The sequence below is a fragment of the Amphibalanus amphitrite genome, unplaced genomic scaffold (assembly GCF_019059575.1).
Source record: "Amphibalanus amphitrite isolate SeventyFive unplaced genomic scaffold, NRLGWU_Aamphi_draft 001009F_arrow, whole genome shotgun sequence".
Taxonomy (NCBI): Eukaryota; Metazoa; Arthropoda; class Thecostraca; order Balanomorpha; family Balanidae; genus Amphibalanus; species Amphibalanus amphitrite.
In genome coordinates this window covers 1-27,745 of record NW_024882503.1, presented here as the reverse complement: position 1 = coordinate 27,745, position 27,745 = coordinate 1, and the positions used below count along the sequence as shown (strand labels likewise).

Here is a 27,745-nt window from a genome sequence, read left to right as displayed (position 1 = left end):
ATGCTTCCGCGTCAAACAATATTTTTTTTTACATCCTATACTAAAATATATAAAATAATCCTTTTTATAAAAAGGTTTTATTTTTTATCATTTTGAGCATAAAAATCATAAATATCAAACTAATTTCAGGAAAGTGCATATGAACTATTTTTAATTATTTATTTAATTAATTATTAAATATACATTTTAATAAATAAATCAATTAGTTAATAAATCCCTTTAATAAATCATGGATCGAGGAAATGAATGAATGCATGGAGCAAAATATATAATTTTAAGAACAGAACAAGAGGTGAAAGAGAAGAACGTAAACACAAACGACACAAAAAAAACACACGTGAGCGGCGCCGGCGCTCACCCGCCGGAACTAACTAACCTACCCCGTGTTTCTACCAACTCGCGCTGCGCCACCAGCCGCCCATACCACGCACCGGTACTGCATCAATAGAGGACCAGCTGACTGAGGTGCCACGGTATGGACATCTACTGTAGTGGCCGGTAGAACTAAAATTATGCTCAGAAACTCATAACCTAGAGGCGGGCGTGTGTGTGTGTGTTTTTCGGGCACATGGTGCCTGCTGCAGTTATGGGCACCTACTGCTACGGATGCCCCGGTGAGGTGTTGCGATAAATTCTGTTTTGTTGTGAGCAGAAGAGGGGGAACAAGCGCAGCAGTGGCTTGTGGGACTGGTCGCTACATCTAGCGGTGAGTTTTGAAGCCTATGATTCGGTCGCCAGAGGTGCTGACTGTCGGTCTGGCCCATACTTGCTAACTCTGGACAATGAAAGACCCATCTGGCATTTGACCAATGACCTTTAACATTGGGTCACCACTCACCAAGGTTTGTAAGTGTTCGTATATTTTTTATCTTGAGTGTTTTCCACTTTTCTGGGTGAGGGCTGGAAACAGCTGCACAGGGACACCACCAGTCTAACTATGGGGGAGGGGTGCACTGGAAAAGCCTCTGTGGTGACGTGGCTCTCTGACCTCTGGCCTCGGCTCGGTACGGGTCACGGGTCATCAATACAGAACCACCATTACATATAGAACGTTAGTGTGGATAGCGGAGCCGGAAGCGGAAACGATTTTAGCCGCGGAAGCTAGCGGCACTATAAAATAGGCCACACGGGGCCGGTAAATAATTTCTTGAGGACAGAGGTCGTTATTGATATTGTTGGAAAATCAAACAACGGCCGAGGTCCTCAAGAAATCATTCCGGCCTAAGCAAGGCCGTATAAGAGGGCCTAAGTGTGGTATTTACTTTACCATATGGTGCACGTAGTTGCAAAATGAGCCTTCTCAAAACCACGCTTCTCACCAGTTTCTTAGGATTTGACTTTGGTGATGACAATTAAGATTGTATTGATTTTTGTTATTACAAAATAAAAAGTAGGGAAACGTTAAGAAAAAAAAACTGAACAATGCGTGAAGAAGTTGAAGCCTTACTTCGAAATATCAGTTTCCAGCTCCCTTTATAGCGTGTTCAACATCAGTAACCGTGGAATCGTGAACATCAAAATGAAGTAAGCCAAGCACGGCACGGTAACACCCGGAGCTGTCAACACTGCCCTGTCGACTAGGCCAAAATGACGTGTAGGGGAAAGTGGGGTAAGACGGACATCTTAACCCGCGACCGCCTTGGGGGGGGGGTCGGATCCGACCCCCCCTCCGTTTTTCTTGAATAACTCATGAACCGCTTACGCTATCAACTTGAAACTTGGCATACCTTCTCCCCCATCAATTTGACGTCTCCTGTGTAATTTTTAAGAAAATTTTCTAAAAAAAATTTGAGATATATCGATTTTAGTGATGTAACTACATGGCGTTTTCAGTCAAAAAGTGGTAAATGTTTAAAAAATCGCAAAAAATCAGGGTTTACAGCAAATTGCAAATTAAGGACATGAATAGACGCAGCTCAACGAGTTCTTTAAAATGGCTAGGTATCTCGGATTTTCCATAAAATGCGTTTTTCACCCCTAAAAATTCAAAAAACTATATTTTTTTGGAAAACAGCTAATAAAATCCAAAATTTTGAGAATTTCCGAAAAACCGGAATATATGTTATAGATCTCTATTAGAGCATTAGATGTCCCAAATTTCAACTTTCTATCTTGATTTTTGACCCCCAAAATGTAAAAAAATAGCTCCAACATACATAGGGCATGGTGACGTCATAAGCATTTTCGTGAATTAGGGGCACTTCTGAACATCGCATGTGAAAACAAATGGCACCACTAGATTCCTTGGACAAAGCTCGTCTAGAAAAGTGCATTTTTATGTCAAAAATAAAAAGTTGAAAAATTGGCCTTTTTTCTTAGCCCTTGTTTAGTTATGTATGGTATAAACGACTTTTTATGCTTTCAATGCACATTTATCACCGGCTGGGGTCACATATAACCATTACCATCGGAATCGGCGTGAAAAAATAAGCCATAAAACATGTGTCGCACGCCCATGTAGCAGAAAGTGAAAACCGTGACCTTTCGTGACCTGACCTGACCTTGACCCGTACTTAGTATGACCCCTATACATACGCACATGGTACCTTCACTAGGTCTGTGAGGTCATTTTTGGTGAGTTTCGAGCAGCAGCTATCGATTCCGCTGTCCGTAAGCCTAATCATGCAAAACCCCAGAATTTGACCTTTGACCTGACCTTGACCCGAAAGTTGACCTCAATCTTAAAATCTTAAGAGTGCTTTGGGAAGGTCTCGTAGAGACCTTTCGAACGCCGCCTCGCGGGGCTCGATGCGACCATTGGTTCTCGAGATAACAGGGGGGGTCGGATCCGACCCCCCCCCCCCCCGGCTGTCGTGGGTACGAAAATAGCCTAGGCGGTGCCGGGTTAACTTTGGAACCATTTTTCGGCCGGTTAGAAACATCATAGAAACGGGAAACTGTGTGAAAACCGTTTTTAGACATTTTGCTTCCATTTGCCAGAAGATGAGACTTAGATCTGATTCAACAAATAAACTGCAGCTATTTTTGCAAAACCTTGCAAAAACCCGTCTTACCCCACCCCTTGGGGTAAGACGGTCACATGGGTAGGGTAAGACAGCCAGCTTCTTTCACCGACCAGCACAGCTCGCAACAAATGCCCGAGATTAGCCGCATTAATACAGTCGCTCGTTGGTCTCAAGTGCTTCGGAAATGGCAGTATACGAGATTCGTGCAGAAGGCGTATGATCGTATATAGGCCCTAGTTCAGACGCCATGTAGAATCGTTTTTCACATTCATTATTCGAGAATAAACTGTGCCGAAGGAATATTGCTAACATGTCTGTGAGTATCGGAATCGAACATATTCTTATCCCGCGCCCCAGTGGCGGTCTCAGCAAACTTCGCCCTGGTGTGGGGGGGGGGGGGGGCATATGTTACCACCCACCTCTAACTCAAAAACTAAGAGGGCTAGAAAGACGCGGTAAAAAGCAGTCGATAGCTCTCAATGCGTACGTTTGAAAGTATTTCAGTCGCTTTTCATCTTAGAGCAATATTGGGGTCACCAGAGGTCATCAAAGGTCAAAATTTGCGAATTGTCATTATATTTTTTAGAAAACATGCCGTTATCTCAGGAACTATTGTAGCTAGAAAAACGCATGGAACAGCAATCGATAGCTTTTGAACTCTTCTTTTGATAAGGTCATTATCAAAATTGACCTCAGGTCAACGGTTTAGCCTCCAGAGGGCAAAAACTCCAAAAATACCTGTTTTTACGAAAAGTGTTTTTCGACAATAACTTTCTACTACAAAAAGCCACGACATTTCTATTGCCAGAATCGTGTTCCTCTTGCCGAGACGCGTTGAATGAACTATAATTTGACCTTGAAAGGTCAACTTGAAAATTTGACCTCAGGTCAAGGTCATGACCTGACCGGAAAAGGTCATGTTGCATATCAGTCGATGCGTCTTGGCAATGCAAACACAATGAGACCATCTGTTGTGTAATGTGTATGTGGTGGCCAAGGGTTGAAACGTTCTTAAGCTGTTAACCCTCGCCCGCACATGCCATTTTCCCATCCTAGAACGCACATGGGGGGAGGTTGCCACCACCCCCCCCCCCCCCGCGCCATTTCGTTCCTGTTGGAGATAGAGCTTAGCAGTAAGGACCAAAAAGATTCTTTGGGAAGAGACGAATCCAATGATACCCAGTTTTACCTTCTCAGGTCAGTCATTGACCTTCCAGGTCAGGTCAAACTAAAAAATGTTGCTGTTTTGAGTCACCGTTGGATATCAAGTGCGCTGCTTATCAAATACCGATGACGATGCTGTTTTCTGGTGCCAAGCCAGCTAGAACCTCTTTGTCACACTATCCGACCAGAATTTTGCTGCTGAGGTCATTTCAGGTCAAGTTAGGTCAAGGTCAATTATATGTTTTTTGTATGTCTGTGTGTGTCTGTGTGTATACTGATGTGTGCACCGATTGTTTTTGGGTCCATATCACATGAAATCATGATCTGAGAAGCTTTTACCAAAAATACAGTCAAAAACCTTCACAAAAAGTAAATTCAGCTTGCCTAAAACGCAATTATCTTAGATGACCTAGGTTGACCTTGACCCTGACCTTGACCCTTGTACATCGTCGAACAACATGTTTCATGATAGGTGGGAGGTAAGACTGGCAAAAAAGGCCGAAATCAGGGTGTCAAAAGCTCACAAGGCCCATGGCAAACGCAAGAATTGGCCATTTGGGTCATGACATGACCTGAAAAACAAGGTCATATCTCCGAAACCAAAAATCACAGAAACTTGAAATTTTCAGTGGACATCAAGAAAGGATAGACAAGCAGCTATACGAAACATCAGCCTTCTAGCTCTAAAAATGTTGAGTGCAGAGCAGAAAGACTGCCTGGGGGGGTGGCAACCCCCCCCCCCATGTGCGGGCGAGGGTTAAGAGGGAAACAAATCAGAGGTATCTCGGACCGGTATTATTCGTGCCTATCTCTCGAGCTATTATTTTTCCGAATACGGGCTTGGGGGAGCTGTGACAAAAGAAGAGGCTAGACTGAAGGAATTTTGTGAAACGTGTATGGATTTTCGAAAATGAATAGATAACTTTGGAAGTGAGTTATAATTTTGGAACTTATTTGGGAACACCATCCCCAGCGTTCTATCTCTTTCCAATCGCGAGTTATTGGCAAAAATCTGTTTGTAGCCTCAAATGACCTCGGAGGACCTTTCTAGAGGCTATCAGCAAAAATGACACCTAGGTTATCACGGGTGGTCCAAATCAGTGTGATTCTGAATATTTGGACTGTTCCTATGCGTACACACGGATCTAGAGGCATTTTCATTTTTCTCCATTGACTTGTAATGGAAAGGTCACGCCACTGACCTGACCTTAGGTCACGGATATAAAAAATCAGAGATATACAAATTGTAGGCGCCCATAACAGCATGCAATCCACCAAGTTTAAAACCTTTTTGACAAACACTGCAGGCTGGACAGGATTGCAAACTTTTTTAGGCATGGTCAGTTAACTTGACCTGGTGACCTGACCTGACATGACCTGGGGTCAAAAATTTCACACATTGTTCAAAATTGATGTACCAAAAGCTACCCCAAGCGGCGCGGCGCTACGCGCCGCGGTTTTTTATTCACACGCAAAAAACGCGACAGGGTGGTAACATATGCCCCCCCCCCCACTGGGGCGAAGGTTATTAGAAATGCTTCTTTTTTCCTACAGCAACAAAAATATTTTCACCATTACAGACCCATTGGATTCATAGTTGCCCGTCTTACCCTAAACTCAATGTCAGAAGTTCAGCACGATTTTTCTCTGTGGACAATTTGATGCAGGCAAAGCAAATCCGCGGTAAATGAAAACTGGTGGCATATGAGTGTTCCACAAGTGATTGCGAGTTTTTAACTCTATAGTGCTGCACACAAAAGCTTGCACAATAGGTTGTGGATGTTTTCAATGAAATGAGTGTTTTAAAGAAATCAAAATAAAAGATTATCGACCGAACACAAATTCACCAGACTTCAATGGTGGTGTGTAGTGGGAAAGACAATTCTGGTCCCAATTTTTCTCGCTCGTAGCGCCATTGGTTTGGTCTGCAGAAGGGGTGCCCGTCTTACCTGCCCTGACCGTCTCACCCCACTTTCCCCTACCTGAATAAAAATTTGATTATTGGACGAAACTTTGCCTTCAATGACCTCTGGTGACCTCTCCTTTGAACTGACCAAAAAAAGTGACTGAAGTGTTTTCGTCATTATTTTTTGCGCTCTTTTGAACGCCGCCTTCCACGTATCGCTACGTGGCCCAGGAGCCGAGTTAGAGGGGGGTGTTCAAACACCACCAGGACGTGGAAATCTAGGACCCCCAGCGGGGCGCCGGTTAATCTCCCAAATCAGCTTTCTGCTGTGTTAGAGCTGATAATATTTCGCGTCTTGAGGCAAACGTAATAAAGTCAACACCAAACCGACAACATTTCACTGGCTGAGATGACAAAGCAACTGCAGTGTAAAAAAAAAAAATGATTGAAAAAAGGGACATCGCAGAATGAAAATGGAAGGACACAATAGATCAAAGCGTTTATTTATAGGCAAACAACCGATGGGACCTAACAATATCAACAACGCTCTATATAGATGAAAGGCCTGCTGCACTGAAACCCGCCTCGAACTTTATTTCATTTCAATCGCAAGATTGGGACTTGTGGTGTGGCTGCGCGATGCCCCCCTCGTGCTTTGACCGTTCGGTTGCCGACGGTGGGAGGCGCAGGCGCATGCGCCGACAGCAGAGCTCCCTCCCCAGTTGCCCGCTGGACCCGAGGTGGGACGGTCGCGTCGGTGGTGCCCTCCGACAGACTGGTGAGTGGATGACTGTTGGGGGTTTCGAAGTGGTGTAGACCATTAATGATATTAAATATTTCTCCGTTGTGTGGCAGTTCTGTGTTCCTGTGAACTGATTTGTCACCAAACGCAATTGGTGGGGATGGGGGTAAACAATTATGATCTCTTTTATCCGGATCGCTGACCTGACCTGAAAAATATTTATGTTGTTGATCACCATGTCGACCACCCTTTAAAGGGACCCTCCCGTCTTCAAAAAAGTTAATGAATTGGCATAGTAGCGATGTCTCTTGGCTCAGAAAGATCAAAAATGAATATCTACCAAATTTTACCGAAAAATATTTACTGGTTTTTTAGATATTATATTTTTACTTTTGCTTTCTTTTGGGACCTCCGCTGTTCGTACCAAGTCATTTGGAAGCAATAATTTGGCATCCTAAAAATGCGGCAGATGTTGCGCGCAAAGCAGTGTATACCACCACGTTTTAACGATGGTTTTAGCATAAGATTTAAAAACCGTTAGATCTCCGCTTGCGTCACAAATTCTAAGGAGGCATTCAAATGCATTAGCCCCTTAGAATCTGAAAACTGCAAGTTAAATTAAATATTTCCGCAGCAGCTTTCGATGTTGTGAGTGCCCACTGCCCACACCGGTAAGTGCAGGCCAGGGACTCCAATTTGGCTATCTCAACTCAAAACTAATGTTAAGGTAGGATGGTCACTTGAAACTGTCTTCGCCTTGTCGCGAAGTATCGCTAAGTACCTAAGTCCTAACCAATTAAGGAAGCCGTACGAAAAAGTCGGAGAGCTCCACGGCGCACCATTTAACAATTTTTTTTCTGCATTCCTTAAACAGTGAACAAGCAGATATGAAAGTGTGTCAATAGGAATTAAATGCCGATCTCGTGTCTATAACTGCATTGATAAAAAGGATTTTGCCGGAAGCCGGTGCTTAATTTTCGCCTTTTCGATAAAGTTCAATAGCTCGTATAATCTCAAATTTATATTGTGGGAGAATGGGTGCAAACTTCGAATTCAGTACTCGATAACTAACTACCTAACCGCATCATGCTTACTTTTCTGTCAAACTGGACCGTTTCTGGAACCATTACGACCTTATTGGGTTGCTTGTCTTTCACGTATTTTCCAATACCCTCCCATGACTCAGGGACTTATTGTATCGTGCAGTTTTAATGCGACTATATGTATTAGAACCGATCAATTGCGATATATCGCAATTGATCGGTTAGTCAGTAGACATCGGTTGTAGGTGGTGCAAGGCATGCGTTTCACGTGCGCGGACCGGACCGGTCTTGAGACCGGTGTTGCTGTCATCAGATAGGTACGGCTATTCTATGCACATCTCTGATAAATTGTCTGCCAAGTTTCAATGTAGACATGCGACTATATGTATTAGAACCGATCAATTGCGATATATCGCAATTGATCGGTTAGTCAGTAGACATCGGTTGTAGGTGGTGCAAGGCATGCGTTTCACGTGCGCGGACCGGACCGGTCTTGAGACCGGTGTTGCTGTCATCAGATAGGTACGGCTATTCTATGCACATCTCTGATAAATTGTCTGCCAAGTTTCAATGTAGACATGCTCGATATAGGTGTATGTGTGCTTTGTTTTAATATAGTACAAAGCTGGCACATTCATACACACGTGTATCCGCTGTCTCAAGATTGATGAGGCGATTCTAAGCAATAGATGAAACACAGCACCAATGAGGATGAATAGCTGCGTGGAATGATGGCCTCCCTGTCGTGTGGCTGGCGGCGCTATGTATGTAGGCATACGCCTGAATTACACTACAAACACGCAAGCTTATATAGACTCGCGTCGGCGGCACGCCAGGGATTGGCCTTGTGATACAAAGAACGACGGTTACAAATTGTCCGCTTCCGTGTCCAAATGAACTAAATCAAGGTAAATGAAGTACAATCGAACCTGGAGCTGGGTAGTGCATGGCCACATGGCGTGTATCTAACAGTATTTCTAGCTCTTCTAACTATTTTCTAACTATTTCTCTTACTAATCACTCTACTCAACAATCTCTCTAACTTCCAATTATTCTTTTATTTCTATATATCCAGCTATTTTCTTCGTGATGTTCAATGTTCAAGATGTGGTAGAGATGAATGACTGAGATTTGTGCAGTTTGCTCTTTGAGTCTAGTCAAATTCATTTGTATTTCAGCTATTAACATGAAATGAAAATTGAAAATACCTACCTAAAAATAGGAGGACTGGCTGTTGGAGCCCAATCATTGAGGTTACCCTTCCATCTGTCCGGACCCATCGACCATGCGGCTTGTACACACCCACCCGCTAGGTATCGATTATCGAGTTCTATTATCGATGGACAATCTGGGCCGCCTGGTCGAGTATGTTTGCTCCCACTGGGGCACACCCACTATCGGTTATTTTGTGAGCCGATAAACGCGCGGGCGCCCCGCATTCATAGCCGTCAGCTGTTTGATGCGCGTGTCAGCACGCACGTGCGCCAGGGGACGCCCACCGATAGCGAGAGGAGGCCGCTGTCACGTGTCATCTGTCATGTCCTGTGATGGTGACCCGATAACCCGATAAAAGAAGACTGGATGGAGCGCTAAAGTAGGTTTGGTCATAAACCATGCTTTAGGTGCGTTTTGTTTATTAGGCATGCCTCGCCTAAAAAACTGATGGAAAATATTACTGGTGTGTTCAGCGTTTCAGGTTGGTCAATAGGTACGCTCGCAATTCACTCGCAATACGGCCAATACGCTCGTGAGTGGATGATACAGGGTGCGGTGTAGTCGGCTATGGATATTTCGAAGATGCTCAGATATGCCTCGCAGAATGCAACAACGTTATCGACTTGTGTTTGGTCAATAGCTGGGCCAAAGCAGTTGGCTCAAGTTTGGTCAATCGTTCATGGGCCGTCACTAACTTTATCAGTACCGGGTTCCGAGAAAGCCCCCGCGGCATTGCGGGCCGTCAGGTGGCCGCTAGGGTCACGTCACTCACGACAGTGACTCTGGGCGGCATTAAAGGGACCATCCCACCTTAACATTAGTTTTGAGTTGAGATAGCCAAGTTTGCGGCCAGGCTCAGAAACCACCATTTATCCTGGTCGCAACCCCCGCAGCTTTATGGTGTTCAAGAAATTTCTTCCCTTTACTTGCAGGGTGGGACCAGCTTAGTCCCTATCTCTTAACCATTAGCGGTTTGTTGATGACGTCAGCAGTCATTTCAACGCCCGCCATTCCTTGAACCCGAGTTTTGCTGACCTTGAGCTCACTTTTATATCAACGTGAAATCCGTCGTCGGCGCTGAGAAAGCCTATTGCTTTTCATTGTAATTTGAATATTAGAAGATACCCACCACTGGAACTTGGACTGATATTATACCAAGGCCGAAGATGATCAAGCTGCCTGCTATATCTGGAGCTTGGTGTTCAACTTCAACATGGAATGAAAAACAAAATATCAAAGCAAACTGGATATGGTACTGCAAGTTTAAGTCCAAAGAAATTTGAAGAGCTGACAATTGACATTAATTCTTTTCCCGCAAGGTTTCCATAGCAGATCACACCATGAAGAAATATTTTTGATGTTAACAGTTGAAAGGGGATTGATCTTCCAGTTTTGACGAAAGACGCTGCTGACTGTCCTTGGAAAAGGATGTCGGCATGAGGTGCAATTGTGCTTGTGAAGTGGTTATAACTGGTCTTTTCACAGTGTTAAATTAAATGTGCCATTGCAGCCAAGTGTGTTATCATGTAAGGTAAAATCAAAACTACAATGTTGGTTTTACGAGCATTGAGAAGGCTGGTAGGTAACACCTGCCTGTGCTCGTAAATCATGCTGCCAAAGTATTCTAAATTAATTTTATCATACACTTTTGTTGTCCAGAATGGTTGCACTATTGTTTGGTATCATATTATTCCATGTACATATGGTAGTGTTAAGTCCGACCAACATGTTACCAGATTTGAAGCTGTTACGTTACCCAAGTACCTACCTGTTTTTTTTTACTGGCGTGGTGAATGTCACCTGGATTTTGTTTTGAGGTGCAGACCTAGTAACTCTGACTACATGGGTTTGAAGCTATTATCTTTTCTGTTTTTACTGGCCTGGTGAATGGCGACTGATGTTGTCCGTGGATGGCACTGAAACAAATTTTGAGTGTCAACTGCCATGTACAGTGTTTTAATACAATGCTGAGGGCTGAAAGTTGTCTTGTTTAGAGTGGTGAAAGTTCAGGATATGCCAGCCACCATGGTGGGTCAGAGTTAATGTGTTGCAGTCAGTTCGGCTTCGGCAAGCACACGGATGGGCATACGCTTCAAGACCTGCTCTGCCATACTTTCAGCCAATTTTACCTAGGCAAGTCTTTTCTTTTTTTCTGCCAAAAGCTATGACATTGTGAATTTCAGTGCTGTGGCCTGTGTGTAGCTTTCAGGAAAGCAATTCTAAATAAAGCTCTGATAAAGTGCATGAAATCAGCAATGCAGCCCTCTATTACATTTTCTACAACATCTTACTTGTTCCTTGCATGGAGAGAAAAATGCAATGTTATGAATTCGTTTATTCACATAATTTGACAAGCATGCAGTTACCTGCTACTATCACTGCACAAAACAGAGCAGAAAACATCAGTTGATCAAACACAAGACACAACAGAAGTTTACAACATAGGCCTGCCGAACCTGCTTCCTCCCACCACAGTTGATGCCATTTCCTAGCCTGGCTTGATGTGAGCACTGAATAGCTGCTTTGTCTAATTACAGCTCACTACCATTCAACTTAAACTACTCTCTTTAAAGTAAGAGTGAGAGCGTTCAGTGTTCATAGCAGCTCGACAGACGACAGACAACAAACATCTTGACAAACCAACCAGTATTTGATTTGGCTAATGATTTATGTGCCTGTTGTACCATGGCCAAACTACTTTAACAGCAATAATCCCTGTTTCATCTTGATCTTGCTTTTAATTCCATTTGAACTCAGATCTTGAAACAATCATCTGAAGTGATATCAGATACTGGCTTCTGTTTCTCTTGAAAGCAAGTTAAAACAACAATGATAAACTAAGGCAGGAGATGTGAGTTGTGGCAGTAGATTTTTGATTCAACATATGTCAACCTTATATTGCTTGAGACCTCTGTGACAGACAAACAAATATTTATAGTTTTTTGATAGTTTGGATTCTTGGCTTGATTTAGCAGATCAGCTGTGAACCTTGACTTTGAAATCACATAAATGTCATGGTACCCGAACGAATCCTCGCATGACATTTCTTCGTCCGCATTTCTTCGTCTACTAATCTTCGTCGGTGCATTTATTTGTCCATCAATGCTTACTCTTGCATATATTTGCGTTGAAGAAGAAATGCGAGCCGATTTTCATATACCCTGATGCGAGACAAAGTAATGCGATACGAATAAATGCCCTGACGAAGAGTTGCAGACGAAGAATTGCGATACGAAAAAATGCCATAAGAAGAATTGTCCTCGAATCCTTTGTTGGCCATCATATATTGACCTTGATAAGATAAACGCATCATTCGCGCAATATTTGTCGCAATTTGATACCAAATTATTGCTTCCAAATGCCGACGTAAAGAAAACCTTTATGTGACGTCATAGAAACAGCGGAGTTCCCAAAAAGTAAACAAAAATAAAAGTCTTATATCTCGAAAACGGTTGAATATTTTCCGGTAAAATTTGGTAGATGTTCATTTTCGCTCTTTGTGATTCACGCTACATCACTTTTATGCCAATTCATTAACTTTTTTGAAGGTGGGAGGGTCCCTTTAACCAGGGGTCATGAACCAGCTGGTTAACGGCCCGTGAAAATTGCCACTTGCTCACGGAAACGATTCCGTCGTGGCATCGCCCACGCCCCAAAACTATTGCAATATGCCAAGTTGTGTTGATTAAAAGTTTTATTGGAGGTTACCAGCACTCATTGAGTGTGAACAAATAGCGTTTCAATTCGTATGTGGTTTATGATGTAGAGCGCAACGCTGTAAAAGAAAAGCAAGGAAATTGCAGTAATGCTTGCACAAGTAGTAGCAGGGCTTCACTTGAGTGGAAAATTGGCTCAATCGTGGTTTATTAAAACTGAATCACAGTTAGGTCAAGGTGTGAAATTCAACTGTAGCTAGCTTGTTTTCGAAATGCATTATGTCGAGCTAGATTGAAACTTGGAAACGATATACGGCTTACGTACACAAGAATGACATCTGAGTTGTGACTTGAGACTTGGCCTTGTTTGAAAATATGTAACGCTTGTAACAATCGAAAGCTTGGGGGCGCCCTCAATTTGATAACTCATGACTCGAAGCTAACTGCATAGTTTCGAAACTGGTCTTCGTGTTCATTATCCTAGTCCGGTAGCAGATATTGAAAGCTATCCATTTTCGTGTCTTGCCAATGCGACGTATCTCCGCAGACAACATATTCAGGTCCACTTGTCACTGCTGTCGTCAGTCGTCGTCTTTGTCTCGAGTCACCGCCGAGACAGCGCCATGAACGGACGATCCAAGTTGGGACGACAGCGCTCTCCTCTCCGTATTCCGTTGGCACTATGTCGTCTCTGACAGCGGCAGCCAAACTGGGTCCGTCTATTTCGGCCGACACAGACAGCCATTAACTGTGGCGTGGCAAGTCCCGAGGTCAACGGGGAACGGCGGTAATTTGTTGGTATTGCGGACCCTTTGGCTGCTCGGCCCAGTGTGAAACACGCTCTCCCCAGTGGGTCGGCCTTAACTCACATTTAGTGGATTTGCTGTCCAAAGGCGGCTTTCAAATTGGTCGCCTGTGGCGGCTCACAGTCTTTCATCTTAGGCCGGTGCGTAGCTTTTGGAAGTTTGCCTCACATTTGCATTTGAAAGGAGCTTTGGTGTCTCGATAATCGGTTGACCTCTTTGTGTTAGGTCGTGGCTTCGTGGAATGGCTATGGTGACGATCGATCCCTCATCATTCAGCGGTTGAGGTATAACCAAACAAATCACAACCAAGCCTTATCGACCCTCGCCCGATTCGTCCGTATTTCTGTGAAACTGGATATTGGATTGAAAGCAATAGTGATGTGGGCACTCAACGCTCTATTGGATTAAGTTGTCATAACATAGATAGACCCATGTCTTGAAATATTTGTATGAAGTCATTTAATGCTGTTTGTTGTTCGGCTGATAATGTTATCCCCACTTTCTCAAGTGCATGCGCTGTGTGTCGTTCTCTCACTATAAGGGTGTGGCGGTACGCTGCTCGACCACAGTGCCGGTCCGTGGTGACCGTTCCGAAGGTAATGTCACCACCAGCATATTGCCTGCTGTAAACCTCAAAATAAAAGTCCCCCATCTCGAAGCGAATTTCCCGAACCAAAAACTGGGCTACGATGATCTCGTGCTCGCCGCCGATTCTAGCCATGATATGATTTCTTGTTTATGATAAGCCTCAATATCAGGAGCGAATTGCTATCGGCCTGGAAATGGCCGATATTTCAATTAATGCAGTTTGAGGCATCTGGCTTTCACAATGGGGTCAAATATTCACATCTTCTCGAATATAAAAGAGTATGTGCACATTATATAATTGTGTTTTTAAGACATTTCCAGTATCTTATTTCATACAGTGACATATGTATTCCAATTTTCAATTTATCAAACCAAAACTAGAGTGACACACCTTTAAAGGGACCCTCCCACCTTAACATTAGATTTGAGTTGAGATAGCCAAAATGGGGTCCCTGGCTCACAATTACCGGTTTCGGCACTCACAACATCGAGAAATGCCTTAAATCGGAAATATTGAATTTCAAAATTGCAGCATTTTGATTCAGAGGGGCTAATGGTTAGGAATACCCCTCTGAATGTGTGACGTCAGCGCAGATATCTAACGATTTTTCAATGTTTGACTAAAACGTTTTGTAGCACGCGGTGGTATATGCTATTTGCGCGCAACATCTGCCGCAAACGCCGCACTTCTAAAATAAAGTCGCTAGAAACAGCGGAGATCCCAAAAAAGTAAACAAAAGTAAAAGTCTAATATCTTGAAAACCGGTGAATATTTTTCGGTGAAATTTGGCAGATATTCGTTTTCGCTCTTTCTGAACCGAGCGACATCACTTTCATGCCAATTCATAAACTTTTTTGAAGGTGGGAGGGTCCCTTTAATCAGGTGTTGCCATATTATTGAAACCAGGTGCGGACGTCGAAATTATCGCTGTCGCTATCCCATCAGTTTGCAGTTTTACTCTACAGACGAGACGCTAATTGTTAGTATTTTTAATTAGTTTCCGGCCCACCCAGCTGTTTCTCCTGTCAGTAAACTCTGTCCTGTTGCGTCAGTCTCGGAAAACGTCCAACTAATTGCTGTCGGCCGCCGCGTTTCTGTAGCGATCAAAGCCGACTCCTGTCTGAACTATATCAGATGGCTCACTAGGGAGCCATGTCACAAATTGCTGCGACGGCGGCTCTGATCTGGGACTGCGCCCTCTGAGCCCCGCACCGGGCGGGGGGTGACGCGGAGGTTGATCAGTCCGTGGACTGGAGACAGGCCAGCGACCTGTCACGTCGCGTCACGCCGTGTCCCGCCAGCGCCGTCACGGTGATGGCCGTCACGTCACGGGAATGGTGACAGCGGCCCGGCGCCACGTTAGGTATCTGGTCTCTTCCTCTGATACAGCGCCAGAGGTGCCGCCATCGAGAGGACGATATATTTATAAACAACCCGCGTAGCAAACATGGGAATGCCGCCTGAAAGGCATGAATGAACGACAAAAACTGCAAAAAGTCATGACACCCAACACTCCACGGCCATATTTCCTATTATGGTATTTTTCATGCAGCATTTCACTGTGTACTTATCTGGCTGTATCCCCATGTATGTACTCTCAATGTGACGGTTGTAGCTCCAACCCAGTGATTATTTTCCTGAACTTTCACATGCATAAAACCAGCGCTTCCCACCCAGTGTTGTCCGTGACCTAGTAACTATGCTTCCTGTGACGGTACTTCCACATACATCCAGTGCTCTCCACCCAGTGTTGTCCGTGACCCAGTATACCGATGCGGTAATGCTGAAGCCAATGGTAGACACCCGCTGCGGGGCTTCTGAGCCAATCCTGCCTGTCTGTGGGACAGTCACCCGGCAGTCTGACCGTCACTGGGACTGGATGGGAGACTGCTACCCACACCACCGAAACTGTCTCTGGCTAGGATATTGTCAACATCCGGAGCTGCCACACTGGACGAGACGATTGAAGCTGAGAAACTGTCACCCACACCTAAAACCGGCTGGAAAACTGGCAAGGGGCACCGGCTGGGAAACTGTCAGCCTGTGTTACCGTGGCTGGAAAACTATAAAGTTGTGTCACCCTGACTGGAGCTATCAGCCACGATTGCCCTGTCATCCTGCCTGAAGCACTTTGGGGAGCTGCCATCGCAACCTCAAACTCAGTGCTGAAACAATTGGTCCGACTGCTGCTATCAGGGTCTATTACCGTCATCTGTACGACTGGGATTGTCCCCTACGGTGCCATTATATCGACTGGTGCCGCTATTTCGGCTGGTCACTGTCACTTGGAGATGGCACAGTTTACCATACAAACGATGACCGGCCGACTGGCAGCTCCACGGTGGCGTGGGTTGTTCGGAATGAACTTTGAATATCATTTAATCTCATGGCTCCCAAAAATGATATACAGATACCAAAATAATATCGCATAGAAGCTTTCATACATGAAGGGATCAATATCATTGATCACTGATCAGGCTTCTGCTAAGCGACTGAATAGCGTTCTTATTACGTTCATCACACCTATGAATGCACGAGCTGATCGTTCACATCCTTTCCATTATAGCATTTCTTGAGTATTCCCCGCGTGATAATAGCAGACGCTAATCGATAGATGATCAACTAGCCAATTTCCGTAATTTTTTTGTCCGCTCTACTCTGATGGGATCCACGTCGTCCTTTAGTGGATCGTATATGCCATGTAGGTAATAGTCCTTCTGCGCTCCGGCCGAAGGACGCGCAAATGGGGTAGGAGAGTTTCAATGGCGCCCAGGTGAATGGCTTGTTGTGCTTCTCCGTGTTCTGTGTCGTTATCGCACTCCGTATATTGTTCACCTGTCAAATAATGTAAATGGCGTGTCTGGCCGGCGGTGGCCAACAGTATCCGCCACCTGACAGGCACGACATTTCCGTGTCTTTCTCCAGTGTTTTCGTGTTCGACGGAACTACGTTATCCGACAGTCCCATAGTATTGTCTTGTGTTGGACAGTATACCGATAGCATTATCAACGCTTCTATCGGTGCCGCATCACTGGGATGTCAGCACGAGGTGTCTCACGGTAAATAGGTCACGTCGGACGAGACTGAGTGACACAGGCGGGACGACAGAGGTCCGTTGAAATTAATCGGTATAAGGATGAAGTTTTAGCTTCGGATTTCGAGAGAAAAGTTTTATTGATTCGTAATGCCTGTGAAATGTTCGCTTTCAACTGAGTTCACACATCGCACTAGGACGACATACTGTTATTCCAACACCGAAACTAACAACTGTCAGGTATATCCGGGATAGGTTGGGATGTCACAGATGATATGAGCATTGCATTGGAAAGTATGATGTGCGAAAGCTCATTGGGTGCCGTGCCGCGCAAGTTGACTCAGTCGGGAATACTCACCGTTAAAATGAAATGGAATTATATCTTTGTTCCTGACACTGACACATTGGCGACATATGGTCTGCCTAGTTGGGCTATTTTGAGCGTTAATAAATAAACATTGCCACTTCATAAGACGAGGTTCTGTGGAAACCTGTAATAATTAACGTTGATATAACTCGTATATAATCGGTATGACTGCCTCTCTGAGTGTCCTGGAAGTAATTTATAACAAAGTTGCTGGGTAGTGGGTCAGACATTCAACAAGGCGAAATCACTGCCTCCAGCTTTCTTGACAAAGAGGGCCGTGAAATTCGTCAGTTTAGGATTAGCATTTTAAACACCCGCTGACATATGTGCCTCTGTCTTTCGTGAGGTCCGGGGGACCCATTATCACTCGCTTGTGAAACGAGCTTCATGCATACACTGTAAACTCATTTTGACAAGGGGTTGTCGTCCAACGACGAGCGTTTGTCAAAAATACTAATAAAGGTTATGTCGAACGACGAATATCTTGTCATAGTTGGTTGAATCAACAGGGCAAATATTAGTATCAGCCCCAACACCTAGTCGACCATTCATAAAATTGACAAGGATTATGGAGGCTATTGTGAAAACTACCAGGGTCTTATTCGTAATATGGAACATAGATTTGCTTATGATTTGTAATTTATATCCTTGTCGAAAGAACCAGCTACACCATTGCAACAATACTGATACATACTTATGTAATCTATGTCCTTGTCAAAGGTATCAGCTACACCTTTGCAACACGGACTTAGTTACGCTAGTTAGACGTGTTAGTAGTAACATATACAAAGCTGTTACTTGTTATATAGGTGGCGCCAAAAAACGTTTCCGGCCGTTTCATTTTGAAAGTTTCAGTTGCGCGCCAACCGCCGTGCAGTGATGTGGCCTCCTGCGCACTTCCGTAAAAATGGTAGGTGATAACAGTGTTCGGTCGTTTTTGTCATTTTTTAATGAAATGTATGTCTTTCAACTGATAGTAAGGCAGATTGAATCAGAGAAATTTGCTAAATAAGCGCGTGGTGTATGGAAGCAAGCACAATGTGTTCTGCTCCAGGCCATATTGTTCTGCATATGCTATAATATAGCGATGCTTTCTTTCAGGCTTTCATCAGGAGTGAAAGCTCCAGCTTGCAAGCAAGGGTCGCTACACTGAAGACAGAAAACTGCAGAAACTCAATAATTCTAAAAATGAAAAAGCACCTGAATTCCAAGCAAGGGGCTAATGAATTTGAATGCCCCTTAGATTTGAATGGGTTTGCCCCTTAAAATTCGTGTTCCGCAGACTTAGAAATAACATATTTCCGAATCAAGGCATTCCTCGATGTTGCGAGTCCCCAAACCAGTTATTGCGAGGCAGGGAACCCAAGTTGACTATCAACTCAAACCTAATGCATGTAAACGTGTGGTTCTACAGTGTACTCGATAAGTGATGACGCTCATTGCCTTTTCGCATGCGTTATTGCCCTTGCCCCTTGGGTCATGAGTGTCATCACCATTGTGTGTGTAATGTGTATGTACCGTTTTAAATACATGACCTACTTTCAGTAATGCTGTTTTGCTGTAATAATGAGACTGCAGAGCGGCGACCTGCGATTTGTGGAGAAAACTGACGAATACAAGGGAGGTCTTTGTAAAACGTTACAAACCTGAGACTAGTAGATTGCTTACAAGTACAGGTTTGCTGCACGTAGACATTACTATGCTAACTAAGATTTGCATTGACTTGACTTAACAAGTACACTGCTCAGCCCTGTTAAATGCAAACATGCGCAGGTCTTTACCTAGTAGCCGCATGATTATAACTAGGAAAACAGTCGTTCACACAACAATGACAAAGCAAACTTTGGTAGCTAGTCTAACGAACTACATGTGAGTGGGTTGTAAGAAAAACAACCATGACAAACAATAGGGTCGTTCGATGACATGGCAAAGGGTGCGGGGATTTGCGCTAAATAATTTTCCTTGTAAAAGTAACAAACGTTTGTTGAAATGAGTTTACAGTGTATTGCATGACCTCGCCTTGTTTATCTTTTGCAGACGCCCACGATGAGGGAGCTCTAGCCAGCAGGCAGCTCAACGCTCGGCTTTCGGTGACCTTGACGCCCGTGACCTGGAATCAGCTGACGCGTCCGGACGTGACGTCACGTGTTACGTGACTTGAAGGACTGCCCTGTGAGACTGCCAGGGATGTCGCAAAATGGCGTGGCCCGCAGTGCGCCGTATCCCGACTTTCCAGTAGACTATCAGAAACTGATTAAACTGTTCGAGTGTCCGTTGTGTCACGAGTATATGCGGCCGCCGATTCCGCAGTGCAAGAAAGGTCACGTACTCTGTGAAAAGTGTCGACCCAAAGTAAAGGGCGTCTGTCCACTCTGCAAGCAGCTGGTGGGAAACCAGACGAACCTGATGATGGAGAAGATATGCCTGCTCGTCAAATTCCCTTGCGGATACGCGGAAAAGGTAAGGCTGCACTAAACAACTGAATATTGGAGAAAATGCCGATAGCAAGTGTCTCGGTGACTTTCGGGGCTGATGGCATGGGTTGCCACGGGGATAGCCCATCGGCTCTGCAAAGGTCAAAGTAATAACGTCTTTGAAAGGTCATGCAGTAATTTCGTCGCCTTAAGAGTCACTTTGATGTGCGAGACGTGTGATCATCAATAGATAACTGTCTCACAACATGCCCCGCAGGACACAGACTTATTGGACGAGGGGATATATTAGGGCGTTACGTAAGATGAAATGCTCTATAGCGCATGGACCATAAATGTTGCTTAATAGTGATTGGGTAGAGGCGTGAGCTCCCAAGGTCGGGATGGTTGGCTTATGATACGTGCCAATAGATGCCAAAAGCCACAGTGTAGACATTAGTTCAATGAGCATGATGTGCTAAACGCTTTGTCGTTACACCGAAGGCTATCTGAAGAGCACAGAATTTTCATTTGCCTATTGAGCGCCCTTAGAATCACCACCATTGTAAGTTTGAGTAGGTACTGCCATAACTTGGACAGGTTCTCCGGGTTTGGCTCAGCTCTAATACGGTAACCGGTGACATCTTGTCAATTTTCTTGTCTTGCTGTGTGTTGTTAGGTCGAGTCATCAGGCGACGCTTCTTGATGACGGGGCTATGAGAGGTGATGTTTTCTTCCGTTGATGCATGTAAATATCAAAACTGAACGTTAGCCAATATACCTACACTTTGACAAACGGGTACACTTGTTAGACACGTGTAAATTAATAATTGAGCACGTGGATGAGCTAACTGAGATATTTCCATCCCATCCATGTCATGTGTCTGAACACGACGCTTTGGCACAACCTTGAACGAGCTTAGCTCCGTCATGCATCTTGTAACTCTACAGGCCTTATACCTGCCAACTATCTGGCCAGCCTCGCTGGCTCTCCTGTTAGTCTGCAGAATGACAACATCTGACCCAAATTTACATTCTTGACGAGCGCCAACTAGTTTCCCGGTGACCCCCTGGACCATGATGACCTCTCGTTCCGTGGTGAACCGACCCCCTGCGTCTGAAGCCTCCCCGCAGCTCATGTGAGCTGCTGTCATCACTCCTCCCCCTCCTCGGCACGTCCGACCCAGCGCTCGTCTGTGTTCTCTGCAGCACCGGCGACTGTTTTCTGCAGGTCGGGGCGACTGTTTCCCGCAGGTCGACAGTGCTCTGGGCGCTGTCGGCGGCCGCTCTGTTCGCTGCGAACGGCCACTTTTGCGCTCGAGTGCCGTTCACGGGAGGGGGAAGTTTATTTTGAAAGCGACGATCACCGGTGAAACGACTCGTCTTTGGCAGACATGGCCAACAACAACGGTGGCAGAGCCGGCGGGACAGAGAGGCGGGCAGTCCGTCGGTGGAGATAGGAGGTGGTCGGTGCCTGTCACTGACGATAGGGGACTGGGGACTGACGACTGGAGAGTGGGTACAGGAAACTGTGGGTGGGAGCTTGGGAGTGGGGAATGGGGACTGGGACCATAAACCATGGAGATGACAGGGTTTTGGGGCTTAGGATTGGAAACTTGTGACAGGGAATTGGGCTTTGAGTGATGGGAATTGGGAATACCGGAGCATTGGGATTGGGGCTGGGAGCGGATGCGAGGTGTGGTCTTGCGGTGGAACACCTTCAATTGACTTTTGGTCCCATTTTTTTCATGCAACGCCCATAGGGCTAATGTTAAAATGCCAAAATCAAAGGAGGGCACGGTTCCCCGGTGCCCTCCCCGTTCCGCCGCCTATGGGTGGGGTACCTGGATATAGAAGAGCGTGGAAACCAGACTTGTGCCAAGGTCCCAAAAAGATCCGAGATCCAGGGTTCGCAGAGTCCAAGGTCTGGGACCTTGATGGATCCTGGACCTTGCATTGTCATTTTTGTCGCGAGACCTTGGAAACCCAGGACCTTAAAACATCCATATGCCGCGAGACCTTGGAATCCCAGGACCTTAAAACATCCATATGCCGCGAGACCTTGGAATCCCAGGACCTCAACATTTGCATATGTCGCGAGACCTTGGAATCCCAGGACCTCAACATTTGCATATGCCGTGAGACCTTGGAATCCCAGGACATCAACATTTCATGTGACATGAGACCTTAGAAACCCAGGACCTCAACATTTCATATGCCGTAAAACCATGGAAACCCAGGGGTTAGGACCTCAAAATTTTGGTATGCTGCAAGACCCTGCAGAATGCAGACCTTCAGTACCAGTTTTATTATTTGTCATGGGATCTTAGGAGAACGGTCTGGAGTCGACCTACACCATCATTTTGTTGAGGGACCTCAAGAATCCTGGAAGCTGGACCATGAGGTTTATGTTGCACATGGGCCACTAAGGACCCTGCACTAGGTTTTGTCTGTACCTAAGGCTAAGCACTTCAATAAATATCTATGGTTGAGCGACCAGCTGCAAGGGGCTAGATAGCTACACGAAGAGAAAGCGAACCAGACTGTGTAGACATATATAGAGCAAAATCGTTGCCATGGCTGTGAGGCAGAACTGGAACAAGAGACCTGGTAGCTTTTTACATTATCAATGTTATGGATTATGAAACTGTCAAACAGTGGACAGCGGTGGTTTGGAAAGTTCTTTTCTAATCTCACCTCACATTTTCTGGGTTGTGATATGCCGGGCCTGTGGCCGGGCTTGAAGCTACTTGGAAGCTACCCACTGACCAAGTAAGTGTCAAACTTATTTGTTTTCCAATTCATCAAATCACCATTGAGCAATGAGCAATATAAGCAATGATTCCATGACAGTTCAACTTTTTCGTTTAGCAGGTTTTCGTCGGACAATTTTTCGTCTGCAGATTTTCGTCCGCAGACTTTCGTCCATGCATTTGTTCGTCTGTGCATTTCAATTTTTAAGTCCGCGCATTATTTTCATAAGGACATTTTCCGCCTCGTCCAGACGAAAAAATGCCGGACAGAAAAATACTCAGACGAAAAATGCACCAAATTAATTCGAACAGACGAAAAAATGCAAGACGAAAAAGTCAGACGAAAATCTGCCGACGAATATAACCGGAGGGGTGTTCACGGGCACCGCATACTGCTGCGTGCGCTGTGTGCGGTGCGTCCAGCAGGCGTGGGGGTAGGGGATGGGTAGGCGGCTCTGACGTCACGGCTGCGTGCGGTGGACGGTCCGCTGTGGCCAGTCCCGACCGGCCACAGCGATCGCTGTGTGCGGTGACGGAAGGCTGACGTAGGGACGCAGTGGGCGGAGCTTGGAGGCTGTGTGCGGTCCGACCGCACACAGGGCCCGTGAACAGCCCTCGGCTGACGAAAAAATTGTCAGATGGAATTTTGTTCAGAGCCTTCAATCTAATGTGAATGAACAGTAAGTAAGGTTTGCGCTCGCTGATACTCTAATTCTATTGGCTTAGTCGATCAGTTTTTCTGTGAGCGCTCGCGCAAACAAGACTTAGAACATATTTTACTTTTTATCCTAGGTACTACCTATGTAACTGAATGTGCAGAAAATCGAAAGCATATACCTATCCAATTCAACTTTTCCATTTCTATGAAGCCTGTAGGTTTTATTTCTGGTTTTTTTTATATTGCCTGAAAGAATACTTGAATGTCTGTCTTCAATAACTGTAAGGTGCTATCCTACATTCCTACTGATAAGGTAAGATTGAATTGAAAGGGACATGACAATACAAATTGCAAGGTACCTATTACCTACCTATATTTTTATGAATTTGTCAGGTTAAAGAAGGAGAGATTGATAGTATGATTCATTTTTAACTTGTGTTGAAGCTCCCCCTACCTATGTTGGTTAACGATAAAACCACCACAGTCCACAGGTTTGCATAGGTTCTGCCCCTTTCAATGTTGCTGGGCATCCGTTGGCAGAATATTTATAAGTAAGTCTGCTCATCAGAATGTTAGTTTGTTTAAGTTCTTGTTGTGGGACCCTGAATACTTTGGATCCTGAGATGTATTCTTGCCGTGGGACCTTGAGGACTGTGGACCCTAAACTCTGAAGTGTGGGACCCTAGGGACTGTGGACCCTGCAATGCATTCTTGTCGTGGGACCTTGGGGACTGTGGATCCTGCAATGCATTCTTGTTGTGGGACCTTGGGGACTGTGGACCCTGCAAAGTATACTTGCTATGGGACCTTGGAAACCTTGGATTCTAGAAATTGAATTTGCCGTGGGACCTTGGAAACCTTGGATTCTAGAAATTGAATTTGCCGTGGGACCTTGGAAACCTTGATTCTAGAAATTGAATTTGCCGTGGGACCTTGGAAACCTTGGATTCTAGAAATTGAATTTGCCGTTGGACCTTGGAAACCTTGGATTCTAAAAATTGAATTTGCCGTGGGACCTTGAGGATCCTGGATCTTGATTTTTGGTCCCGGCACAAGTCTGGTGGAAACTGGAACGTGTGTTATTTTTCATCACTTTCCTGCAAAGTCCAACAGGCTATTTGCGTCCATTCACAGGCGGGCTCCTGCTCCTCCGTCACCCCTTCATAATGGATGTTGACACTGCTGGATGGTCGCGTGTCAACATTCTCCTTCGTGCATATGCATACAACATATCACGCCATGCATATCGCGATGCAGATATCTAGATGGCGTGCCCACAGACAGTACATTGTGCATTTGGTAAACCTTGTCAAAGCAGTGTCAAAGGCAGGGCTCGTGGAGAGTGGAGACAATGAACTATTAGGAGACTGGCAGGGCTTTCCATACGTGTAAAATGGTGTTGAGTTCGTGACATTTTGGCGCCGGTGGGCACCAAATCACACAAGTTACAGAACTTCCATGATGAGTATTGATTGTCAGCCATTTTGCATGCCTCAAACTCATTTTATAGAAATCCAGGACGTATTCCTAAATCAGACGAGCCACGGTACTGCATTCACTGTTCAGGCGGAAGGCACATCATGTCGAACTGCCTGTGAGGGAGACTGCACCGCACGACACCCGTGTGTTGCGGCGCAGCATTCCGCAGCCCGAGACTGCTCGATATCGAAGCCTTCAGGGACAGCCGTGCTGTGTGCAATGTGTGTTGTCGAAGCTGAGCATCACAAAAGCTCGCTCTGCTGTTATTTAAACTAGGAGCACTATACTTTGACACAATGAAAAACAATACTATAGATCATATGGATTGTTACATACCTAACTACTGCATTCGTGAATCTTTGTGTGTTTTATGAATTTTGTTTGCCTTGAATATTTTCAATTCTTAGCTCAGCGCGCTTGCTCGGGCTATCGGAACAAATTATGCCAGTCCATTACAGCTGGTCATAAAAATGTTGCTGCAAAATTGGCCGAGCTTCGGATTCCTAAATGTTCCTGACGCACAAAAAGATGGTCGTTGGAAGGATGATATATGCAAATGGATCTGAAAAGTCTTGATGATAAAGCAACCATGAATGTCACGTTATTTAGGCAATAGCCTAAACGTTCCAGAATACCATCAATTTTAATGAAAGGTCAGCGTCTCTATTCAAGCTTGCCCATGCTAAAATGGCGCAATGCATCGTTTAAATGGCCAATGATATGCCATGCCAATTACCTATATACCTCCGTCCTCCATATACCGACTAAATGGAGCTTGTTTATCCGTACAAATATAAATCAACGGTCACCGAGTGAAAAGCAACTGCTATAAGCTGATGGCATCTTAGTTCAGAATTATCATTATAGCGCAAATTTGTTAATATTAATTGATATTGTTGTGTCCAGGATAATCGTATCATTTGCATTCTGAGTTGACAACCATGGAAACTAATTCATGTGCTACCCAATACCCATGTATCAGGGTGTTAATGGGGATGGTGACACCCCAGCTATCAAAATTAATTATACTATCCATGCATGGAAGCCTCCCGAGGAGAATCACGGAGCTACAAGGAAGGAAGACAATGGTACATTTTGAATGCGATCTACTAAACGTGACTTTGCTATTGTAAGGAGAGGGTACCTAGGAAGACCAAATTTGGTCAAAACTTCTGTCTCAGCATTCGTTGGCAAGCAAAGCTATTAATGATTCCTGACCACGATAATGTTTCTGTGCAGGTGGTTTTGTCAGGTGATATTTCAAATGAATAAAATAACTTTGCAACTGTTTAAATGAGGGAAGCAATCGGCGCTGGATGTTCGTTGACTGGCAGCTCTGTGGTGGCTTCTGTCTCAGCGGTGATTCTCGAGCAGTCTCCAAAAATGTCGCCTCACTCTCAGGCCTTTGACCTTCGCTGGCTCACTGCCAGCTGGTAACAGAAATATTGTCCAAGGAAGTTCTGCGGAAATTGCACAAGACAATCAACGCCAATCAGCTCCCTGGCTAAAACTGCCTGTATGCTATATCACCTCTGCTATAATTTTTAAGTAAATTTAAGAAGTAATTTTAATGTACAAATGCTTGCTTTTCTCTGCAGCCTCAGACGTGTTTGTATTGCACTCCGCTGCCTTCACTGTGCCAACAGTAGATCCCGGGTCGATTCACGCGTCCAATACAGGCCGCACGCAGGCGACTGGCGCGATCGCGAAGTGCCCTCGCTGCTTAAGTGGAAATGGGAAGGCAGTGAACGTATTCACTGACTGCATCCGAGCAACCAACGGTATTGAGCTGCCGTCCCCGGCTCGTCTGGCTTTCGTATCGAGTCGCGCCGCGCAGTGTGATGCTGCGCCGCACCACACGGGTGTCGTGCGGCGCAGTCTACCCTACAGGCAGCTCGACATGATGCGCCTTCCGCCCGAGCACACTGTACTGCTGTTTGCTATAATTATCAGGTGAATTAGCTTTTTTCGAGCAGTGTCTCCGCTGTGTGTTCGGGGTGACATCTTCGCCAATAACTCCTCGCGCTCTGTCTATCCTCAGGGCTGTTCCGAGCTGGTGCCCCTCCGAGAGAAGACACACCACGAGAGCATGTGCGACTTCCACCCGGTGCACTGCGAGTACACGCGGAACGGGTGTGACGTCATCCTCTGCCTTCGGGACATGACCAAACACGTGCGGCAGTGCCGCTTCCGACCAGCCTGAGCGGCCGGCTCGCGTGCTCAGGTCAGAGGTCACAGTGACGACCACCTGATCGTCCCCCCAAGGTCAGAGGTCAGGGTCAAGGTCGTCAGTCGCGCACTAAACGTCAGAGGTCGCGCGTGGTTCCCGACTGGGCCGGTGCTACTGCCGCGTGACGCTGTCGAGCGGCCCCGTGTTGATCTGTGTTGGAGGCTGATGTTGTTCTTACGGCATGAACGGCGTATCACTGTTATCGCCTCTGCATTTTCTCAGTGTAAGTGTTTTCATTGTGCATGATGTGTTCCCATGCTGTATGTGAACACAGGGCATGGCAGCCTCTGTGAAGCTGTCATGCACCTATACAACGTGTTCTTTCAATGTCACTTGCATGTCTGTTTAGGGGCTGGCGCGTCTATGGGTTGGGTTCAGTAGTGCGCAAATGAATCAGTACCTGTTATGTGCGATAAGCGTTTGCTGAGAAAGCTATCATACACATAGATTTTCAGACTAAGAGGCAATGAAAGAGCAGTTGTTTGATATTGTTGTTAAATGGAGAGCTGATATGGGCACCCATGAAAAAGGGCCCCCATGGACAGTCACCATTTTCCGGGTCAAAGTGGAAGTATGCCAGACACCATGGACTGGGGTGTGTGCTGAATAATCGTTTCGCCATTCACAACTTCGAAACTAAGAATTCTTTGTTTCTCCATGCATTCGCTTAATCGAATGCACCTATTTCAGTTTTGTCTAGCAGTAATTGAAACACATCGAAATAAA

The 27,745-nt window shown here is 45.3% G+C and overlaps 1 protein-coding gene across 1 annotated transcript; it reads left to right on the top strand.

Annotated features, from left to right (window-relative positions):
• Positions 1-6,741: 6,741 nt before the first annotated feature.
• On the top strand, positions 6,742-27,745 carry LOC122369132 (E3 ubiquitin-protein ligase SIAH1A-like). Its single transcript, XM_043343588.1, has 3 exons — positions 6,742-6,814; positions 19,526-19,948; positions 26,831-27,745. The coding sequence occupies exons 2-3, from the start codon at positions 19,676-19,678 to the stop codon at positions 26,990-26,992; spliced, it is 435 nt and encodes a 144-aa protein (XP_043199523.1). The 5' UTR covers positions 6,742-6,814; positions 19,526-19,675; the 3' UTR covers positions 26,993-27,745.